The 10,118-nt window shown below is 40.8% G+C and overlaps 2 protein-coding genes across 2 annotated transcripts; both read left to right on the forward strand.

Moving 5' to 3' along the window:
- Window positions 1-624: 624 nt before the first annotated feature.
- On the forward strand, window positions 625-1,256 carry LOC141688950 (uncharacterized). The gene is made up of 2 exons (XM_074493101.1): window positions 625-1,026; window positions 1,153-1,256. Exons 1-2 carry the CDS (start codon window positions 744-746, stop codon window positions 1,158-1,160), a joined length of 291 nt encoding a protein of 96 aa, XP_074349202.1. The 5' UTR covers window positions 625-743; the 3' UTR covers window positions 1,161-1,256.
- Window positions 1,257-8,728: 7,472 nt separating this feature from the next.
- On the forward strand, window positions 8,729-9,343 carry LOC141690882 (uncharacterized). The gene has a single exon (XM_074495638.1). It carries the CDS (start codon window positions 8,729-8,731, stop codon window positions 9,341-9,343), a length of 615 nt encoding a protein of 204 aa, XP_074351739.1.
- The last annotated feature ends 775 nt before the right edge of the window (window positions 9,344-10,118 follow it).

The following is a 10,118-nucleotide window of genomic DNA, read 5'->3' on the forward strand; positions in this document are numbered from 1 at the left end:
CTTTAAATGAACATTAAAAAGTGTGCCAAAAAGTAATGTATATCATATGAATTAAATTGCTCCTCAAACTCTCTGTTTTTGCATTATATATAATAGATAATAGATAAATTAGTACTCTCCCAATCTTTCATTTATTTCTAAATCCTACGGTACAAAAAAAATTGTATTAATGCAGGTAAAAGTAGTTCAACTGCAGCATCCGAATATTTTTATCTATTTCATCGTTATTTTTATCCAAGAATTTGAGTTCATTAAATTCAAATCTAACTGAAATTCGGATAAAATTAAATTAAATTAAATTATCTGCTCTACAGAATTCCAAATCTCGAATTTGTACTCCCTCCGTCCCAATATACGTTTCCTATTTTGACTTTCGATATTGTTCACGGTAAGTGATTGCCTACTAATTTACGTCTAATCTATAATATCATACATAGTCATGAGTGATCTCGTTGGATTCGTATTTATCAGTATTTTAATATAGTAAAATTTTTATATTTAATATTAATACAAATTTAAAGATATTAATGATCAAAAGTGTGTATTGACAAACGTGTCCAACACAGACAGAAAACGTTTTTAGGGAGGAGGGAATATTATACAGACAGACCCGTAAATATTGTTGCTCCCTCGCACAGCTCACTGCACCTCATTAAAAACAAACAAACTGCTTCAAAACACAATCATTTACTCTCTCTTTCTCTCTCGCTCGCTCGCTGGTCTCTCTCCTCGAAATCTCCGTAATGGCTCGAGGCTCCTCCCAATCTCAATCCACCTCAGCTAACTCCAACACTAGACCCGGCCCGGTCGGCATCGCTCCTCGTGGATCCGCCGCCGCTACTGCCGGCATGCGCCGCCGTCGAGTCGGCGGATCCTCCAACTCCTCCTCCGTCTCCGCTTCCGGCGGCGGTAGCAACATGCTCCGGTTCTACACCGACGACGCTCCTGGCCTGAAAATCACTCCGACTGTCGTTCTGGTGATGAGTGTTTGTTTCATTGGCTTCGTCACTGCTCTTCACGTCTTCGGTAAGCTTTATCGCTACCGATCTGGCGCTGGTGCTTAATTTTACTCGTATTTCGATAATCGAGTTGCTTCTAGTCGAACTGAGCTGTTTGAGTTTTATGATTTTGTAAATTTTGTTTTTGTGTTAGTTGGATGAGGATTTTAGGTTTTGTGCCTCTGACTATGATAATGATGATGACGATGATGATCTTTTCCGAATAATCGATATGTACGGTTAGCTACTAATGTTTCACTATGCTTGCTTCGTATTTTTGGTTGATCTATTATAATTCATAATCCTTTTGCTAACTTCAAATAATCGATGTGTTTTTAGTTTGAATTTTTCGGTTAATATCGCTATAATATTTTTTGTATATGTTATTGGTGAATACTGTAAACCATTGATACTAATGTAGTGTGTAGTTTATGAGGGAGTGGTATATAATTTTGTATGTTTAATATGAGGTTATGTGCTTGCGATATATTATGAAGCTGAAACTAAAGGATAATTATTTGCTTATGAAATTTAACTATGTGAATTAACTATCTAAAACAAGCTTATGCTTATAGAAGTTATGAGTACCTTATATATACCCTAGTAATGTGTGCAGTTTGTGTTGGAGATGGTAATAATTTTGTTAAAATAATCTTTTATCATTATTTGTTGACATATCTTTGATTCAAGGAACGGTTTAATAAACCTTCTATGTTGTCCACCTCCACTTTTCAAGCGGGGTTTCCTTTGTGAAGCCATTTCACGGCTGATTTTATTTCCTATTTGATATTGAACTAGGGGCAAGTGTTAAATAATGTGTTTCGCGATCATCTCCATTTTGGTAAAACGAATGGAAAAAGTAGTATACATTTGATTCATTTTAATGTACGGTTTGCCCATGGACACATGTTAAGCACTAAAAACTATAAGTTTGGAGCCCATGAGCACACCATAGGAAAACCGTTCGCTCCTTGTAGAATTTCATTGAAAATATGAAGTATGATATTTAAAGTAAACCGGTGTGTGTTATCAAGAATGGGGACTCTAACTGGATGCTCAGTGCAACAATGTTTTTGGTCACATGCGACACCTCTATTTTTTCTATTAAACAGGGGAGATTTTTAGAACTTTAAGTGCCTTGAGTCATTGTTAAGTTGAAGAAATGTTTACTGTGCAGATATCCTTAGTTTTGAGGTTTTAGGGATTAAACATGTTACATTCTATGGTTAAAAAGAGTTTCAAATTACTAAAGTTGGTTTATGTTTTCAACTTTGAAAGTTATGTTCCTTTGTAAGTAATAAGACCTTTTTATGACACATTATACTTAGTAATTACTAGCTTATATAGTTAACTTTTTCTTTGAAAGTTATATAGTTAATTAAGCTTACATCACCACTACTCTCAGAAATAGAATCACACATAACCCTTCACAATTTCACATGACATTATTTTAGTAACCTCAGCATGCTAGGCCGTCTAAGTTTGATAATGATCCATAGGAGAACTTTAATCACGATTCGTAGGCTCAAATGAGATGGAGGAAAGCGGGATAGTCTGATAACTAAACACGTCCTGGGCCTTAGTCTACCAATCACATTATCGAATAAACAGATGATCTTTAATCAGCCTCACTGTACTAAATATACCAGCAAATAAACACATGACCTATAATCTGCAAGTTATGACATTTGTGAGATCGTTAGATAGGAATCACATTGCTGGAACACAATTTCTTTTTCAAGTGACCATGCTTAGTTGCTTACTAAACGCATCAATCAATGCGGCCATAATTTTTAAGTATACTACCACAACGCGAAATATGATTAAATATCCGCATGAATTATGGTGGTTTTGTTCTATTTTACAGTTGTTTGGATGGAATTGCTACCTCTATCGTTATGGTAACTTTTAACTTTCAGTTACACATCGCTGCCTTTAGATTAGTAAAAAGTTTGTTAACTACCATGTCATCTGATTGAATCAAATTAATATCTTCTTTCTAGAGCTTGATATTACTCAAGTGGTTAAAGACTTATTTATTGTCTCAGGAGATTTGAGAACAGAAACTCAATTGTAGAACATAAAACCTTAAATAGTAAAAAAAAATAACTTCTTTCTAATCGATAAACCTTGATACTTCAAACATATGTTGGCATTTTGTGGGTTTGCATTTTATTGTAGTGATTGGATTAGTAATCATTTCCTGATAACTAGTAATTGGATTTGTGATCAGTGGGACCTTCACCCTCATTAGGAAGTCTATTCCGAGAATAATATCAAAGTCCCCAACAAGTTCACTTTTCCCTCCCATGGTCAACCTTCAGATTCAATGCAGTCTGCAGCTGAATCCGTAACATTCCCTGCTTCGGAATTCACTACTTCAATCCTACTAAGTTAGTTCTGGGTTAGTGTCACCAAATTGGTATACGAATGCAAATCCGGGTCGGGTTCGGATTTAAAGTTTGATACACGAAAGTGCACGGAACGTTGCCAGGTCCACTACTAACACTTGGCTCCAGGTTCAGTAACACTTGGCTCCAGGTTCAGTCCATGCGCACCAATGTTTGTCTGCAACAAAACAGTTTGTGGAACCATTGTCCACCATCGTTATAACGGCTTGTCCATTCACCGTGACTTGCCCACGACTTCTTCACTTTTTTAGCCCAAAGTGTGTTCGTCAGGCGCAAACTTTGCTATGACCAGGGAATTCAATTTAACCTTCTAGTTTGACTGCTATAAGGTTGGTTGTTAAAAGGGTGTTTACTGGATTATTTGAAGCTGAAATATTTAAAATTGTCAGTTTTGTAATCCATCAGTTGTTCTAGTTAATTTAATAAAATTATAAACAAAATAGTAATGCTATAAACAAAATAGTAATGCTAATACTAATGGGAGCTTATCCACAACGATGGGATATACCGGCCGCGATGTTTCATTGCGGTAATTCTCACATGCCGTTTCATTTTGCTCTCACCTGCCGTATTGTTTCATTTTACGGCTCTATCATTTTGTGGCTGGTGTATCACAGTTGATGGCATCAGATTTATAGTCTCCATACGACCTTAGCCGTAAGAATCTTAAATAGAAACATGACTCTTCAAACTCCATTTCTCCCTGGTTCCAATAAAACCTGTTACGTAACAACATGACTCTTCAAACTCCATTTCTCCCTGGTTCCATAAAACCTGTTACGTAACAAGGGGCCTACGTCCAGCATAGGCACTACACTTTCGGAGTCCGTAAGTCAAAATATCCGCAAACCCCGAACGATAAAAGATTATTGCCGAAAGCTCAATTTCCGTAGGCCGTTGGCCCACAACTCAATTTTATCCTCTAAACTCTACACATGTCATTCACAAAGTACCAAGTCATGCCTTTCCCACCTCTCTACCTTCCACGTGTCGAAGTACCCTATGACAGTCACCGCCTACTAAGCTAGAGGACAACTGGCTAGTCATAAAAAAACCAAGAGGAAAAGGGACGATAAGACAATTAAAAAAATAGATACCCCCTACGGACCACACCCAAAAACCAAAAACACGCTATCAATTTGGTGCCGCCGCCGGGGATCCGACAAAAAATACTAATCACCATACCACAATGACATCCCCTCGTTCTTTATCCAAAATCCCCATAGAAAAAAATGAGTAACGGATCAAATAATGAAGCTCGTACTTACGACAGTTCTTCTGAAACACCCAATAATTCTCCTAAGCATAGTATGTTGTCCAACTTAAGGGCTCAGCGGAATTATATGCCACAACAGATGGATCATTTGACAACACAAATGGCTGCAAATCAACACGAAGCTCATCCCCCTCAATATTACCCTGAAGCCGTTTCCAGTTCGTATCTTGGAAGACACTCTAGGTCTCCCTCACCTGAATATCCTCAACCAAATTTGCAAGACGAATTTTCCCAAGACTCTTATCCTAGCTACAGCACCCTTCGATCTGGAGAACGCCCTCCCCGTAGGGCCCTAATGACTCCTTCTTCTGAATCATCAGGTAATGGTACTCCGCATGAAGAAGGAGGGTCCCAGTATAGACTGCCAACCCCAGCCCGAAGAGTCAGGAGGTCCCCCTATTAACCAAGGAGGGACCATCGAACTGCTATCCCCATGGAAAGGCAGGAAAACATGATGACTCGCCAGGCTAGAAGGTTTATACCCTGGGGCTGCCGCAGATACGGCCACGGGAGGAACACCTTTCACTGAAGCCTTGGAAGCTACCCCCGTCAATCTTGGAGTGAAAATCACTGGTTTGGAATCGTTCAATGGTACTTCTGACCCGAATGATCATTTAAGTTATTATGAAAATTTGATGATATGTCATAGGTACAACGACATTACCAAATGTCGACGGTTCATTTCAACCTTTAAAGCCTACACCAGGATTTGGTTTTCAAGTTTAGCCCCTAGGTCTATTAGCTCTTGGGAAAAGTTTAAGGTATTATTCTTATCAAAATTTCGTGTTAATACCCCTCATACTGTTCATACGATATCTCTAGAGAATGTAAAGCAGGAATAGGGTGAAACCCTACGGGACTACATTGAGAAATTTAAGAATGCGGCTTCCAAAGTCAAAGAATTAAAACAGACAAGTGTTGTTGATTCCTTCATCAGCAATATGAACTATCAAGAATGCAGAGATTGTTGCAAGGAACTGTGTAATCGAGAGCCTACTGATCTTTTTGAAGCCTATACTATAGCTTTGGCCTATATAGCAACAGACGAAATGATTCGTGCTTATTATCCTTCGGCTCGAGAAAAATCTTCCTTGCCAGGCCGAAGAGCAATGCAGGTAGATGAGATGGAAGACTTCCGAGGAAGAGGCCAGAGAAACTTCCCTACAGATTAAAGGGCTATCCCCAGACAAATCCGAGAAGAACCCAACTTTACCCCATTAACACAAACCCCATCTTACGTACTTCAGCAAATAAGAACTAAAGAATTCTTTCAACTACCTAATCCCATGAGGACACCCACAAAAAAGAGAGATCGAACCCGCTTTTGTGATTATCATGCGGAAATCGGACATAACACGGATGAATGCACCTCCCTCAAATACTTCTTGGAAAGGCTAGTGAAGAAGGGACTCTTGAATGAGTACCTTCCCCTCGAGGTCGACAGAACCCTCAACAACTAGAGGGTGCTGCAAGAGCTGCACCACCACGGCATGTGGTTGATATGATTTTGGGAGGAAGCATGACGCCCTACGAAGTCATGCAAATAGATCCATCGCTTCAGGCCTTTCGCCTCACTGGCACTTCCATTTTTTTCTCAGATGCTTACTACCCCAAAGAAAATGTTTGTCGGAATGGTCCACTTACGGTTACTCTCGATATGGACAACCAAGACATCAAGAAGGTCTTAATAGATAATGGCTCCTCCTAGATATCATTTTCAAACACGCCCTCAGAAGGATGATTTTAAGTACTCCCCTAGAAGAAATGAAGCTCGAAGAGATACAGGGGCCCGTCTACGGCTTTGGAAATCATGCCGTACCCGTTCAGGGAGCCATTGACATTCCCACCACCTTCGGCACTTCTCCACAAGAGGTAACTGCCATGGTTAAATATTATGTCATTGACATGGCCTCCCCCTATAATGCCATCATTGGGCAGCCCACCTTGTTCTTCTTAGGAGCCATCATATCTTCCCCTCACATGAAAGTTAAGTTCCCTACCCCCATGAGACCCGGTGAACTGATTACTAATCCCATAGCCTCTTAGTATTGCTACTCCACTTCTTTAAGCTTGGCTCAAACTCAACCTAAGAAGAGAAAACCCTACGGGGAACAGAAAGAAGGAAGCTCATATAAGACCCCTAAAACTTCATAGGACGAAACTTCGCAGGTATTCTTGATTGAGAGTTCATTTTCCTATTCGGAAACTTCTCTAACAAAGGTCGAGCTCCATCGCACACCTAAGGTTGAGCCGGGAGAACCAGTGGAAAATATTGAGCTAGTAGAAGGGGATCCAACTCGGTGCATTTCCATCGGATCACGCCTATAACCCCCTCTGAAGCAAGAACTCATTCAACTCCTGCGGGAATTCCCAGACATCTTTTTCTGGAGGCCTGAAGATGTGCCAGGCCTCGATGAGTCTATCACTGTTCATAAACTCCATGTCGATCCCAATAAAACCGTGGTCAAGCAGAAAAGGAGAAATTTCGCACCTGAAAGACAGCAAGCCATAGATGAAGAGATCAACAAATTATTGAAAGCCAAGTTTATTTATGAGATACAATTTCCCGAATGGATATCGAATGTTGTGTTGGTCAAAAAGACTAATGGCAAATGGCGAGTTTGCATTGCCTATACTGATTTAAACAAGGCTACCCCCAAAGATTATTATCCCCTTCCCACTATCGACCGGTTGGTAGATGCCACTGCCGGAAATGTTCTCTTCAGCTTCTTAGATGCCTTCTCGGGGTATAACCAAATTAAGTTGGCTCTCGAAGACCAGGCTAAGACCACATTTATTACCCATCGAGCGATATATGCTTATCGTGTTCTTCCTATGAGATTAATGAATACCGGAGCTACATATCAACGGACCATGAACAAGATATTCTCCAGCCAAATTGGAAGAAATTTAGAAGTATATGTAGACGGCATGATTTTCAAGTCCAAATTTGAAAAAGTAAATCTGCATGATCTGAGAGAAACCTTCTTAACCATTCAAAATCATGGCCTTCGATTGAATCCCTCCAAATGCACCTTTGGAGTGGCTAGCGGGTGGTTCCTAGGCCATATGATCAGTGGGCGTGGGATAGAAGTTAACCCAGAAAAGGTTAGGGCTATACTGGAAATGGGACCCCCAACAATACCCAGGCAGATTCAGTCGTTGAATGGATGTTTAACTTCTCTCCGGAGATTGTTTCCAAGTTGGATGAAAGAAGCATCCCCTTCTTCGATGCACTGAAAGGGGTGAACAAATATAAAGAAGTGCAATGGACGCCTTCATGTCAAGAAGCCTTCGACTCCTTAAAGAGTTACTTATCATCTCCGCCGGTTCTCTCCCAACCTCTTTCTGGAGAACCCCTGTATTTGTATCTAGCCGTAGCCCCTTGGGCTGTAAGCTCATGTTTGATTCGCGAAGAAGAAGGTAAGCAATTCCCTGTGTACAATGTCAGTCATGTCTTACGGGATGCAGAAAACAGGTATCCCATTATTGAAAAAATGGCATACTCTCTCCTCCTTGCTAGCAGGAAACTTCGCCCATATTTCCAAGGACACGACATCAAAGTGTACACCAATCAACCCCTACGGAAGATACTTCACAAGCCGGACCTCTCCGGAAGATTGGTAAATTGGGCTATAGAGCTCAGCCAATTTAACATCACCTACCTACCTCGTCCTTCCATCAAGGGTCAAGCTTTGGCCGATTTCCTAGTCGAATGCTCTGCACCTTCAGAGATTGAAACACCTACGGAAAGCTCCTCCGAGTTGGTACATCTACCCCTTCCATGGCTGTTATTTGTTGACGGATCTTCTATCTCAGACAGCAGGGGAGCTAAAGTCCTATTGATAAGCCCCGAAGGATTCGCGGTCCAGTAATCTATAAAATTCGATTACCCTACTACCAATAATTGCTTAGAATATGAGGCACTTCTAGCGGGTCTTTGTTTAGCCAAAGCTCTTCAAGTACAACACTTAAAGGCCTACAGTGATTCCCAGCTCATAGTCAACCAAGTTCTTGGTGGGTTTACTGCCAAATCCCCTCTAATGATAAAATATCTTGAAGAAACTAGAGTCAAACTCCTAGAATTTCACATTGCCTGCCTTGACGAGATTATGCGAGAGGAGAATCAAAGAGCCGATATCTTAGCAAAGTTAGCCACCGACGAAGATCATTCCCCTTCTGTGGGTCTTTACAAAATATTGCTAACATCTCCTTCGGTCACACCTCTGACCAAACCTGCTTCGGAAATATTAGTAATCTCCTACGACCCAAATTGGATGACTCCAATTTACCTCTATCTGCAAGAAGGGATCCTCCCTCAAAACAAAAGGGCTGCTCAATTGCTACATTCTAAAGCTGCTCATTACACCATTATAGATGATACTCTTTATCGAAGATCTTTCTTAGCATCCCTTCTTAAATGTGTTGATTATGTAGAAGCAGACTATTGCATGCTCGAAGTTCATGAGGGAATATGTGGAATCCACTCGTCCGGAGAAGCCCTGGCACATAAAATCATCAGACAGGGATACAATAGGCCTACTTTGAGGAGAGATTGCTTGAACTATTTCAAGACCTGTGCCAAATGCCAGTTTCACGCTTCAATCCCACATTGCCTCCGGTTTTTTCTACGGCTATTTTATCCCCCATCCCTTTGACATTTGGGGAATGGATATTATGGGACCTTTCCCCCCATCCAAAGGAAATATTCGATTCCTGCTGGTAGCCGTTGATTATAAGACAAAGTGGGTTGAAGCCAAGGCCGTGGCTCACACGACTTCAGTAGTGTGTCAAATTTTTTTCATGAACACATCGTCACCCGGTTTGGGATTTCCCGTATTTTAATTACTGATAATGGAAGACAGTTCATTGAATCTGAATTTGAGGAATATCTAATAGCCTACGGGATACAACACCGCAGATCTTCTGTGGCCTACCCCCAATCTAATGGCCAAATCGAAGTCACTAATCGAACCCTCCTACAAAGTTTGAGGAAGAATGTTCAGGATTCAATGGCACTTTGGGTAGAAGAATTACCGAATATATTATGGGCCTATCGCATTGATACCTGCAAGCCTACCGGAGAAAGCCCCCTTCGACTCACTTATGGCACTGAAACTCTCGTACCCGTAGAAATAGGAGAATCCTCCTCTCGGGTTCAAGATTACAACTCTCATCTGAATCAACAAGGGTTACAGACGAACTTAGATTTACTCGAGGAAAGAAGGGAGAATGCTCTTATACGTATGACAAACTACAAACAAAAGACTGCTCTTCACTTCGGCAAAATTCTTCCTCGACAGTTTCAGGTAGGAGATCAAGTACTTAGAGCTGCTTCCGTCTCTACTCCCTCCAAAACAAAAAAATTGGACCCTATCTGGGAAGGCCCTTATGTTATAACTCAGGCTACCCGGCCCGGGACATATCACCTTG

The sequence above is a fragment of the Apium graveolens genome, chromosome 10, assembly GCF_009905375.1.
Source record: "Apium graveolens cultivar Ventura chromosome 10, ASM990537v1, whole genome shotgun sequence".
Lineage (NCBI taxonomy): Eukaryota > Viridiplantae > Streptophyta > Magnoliopsida > Apiales > Apiaceae > Apium > Apium graveolens.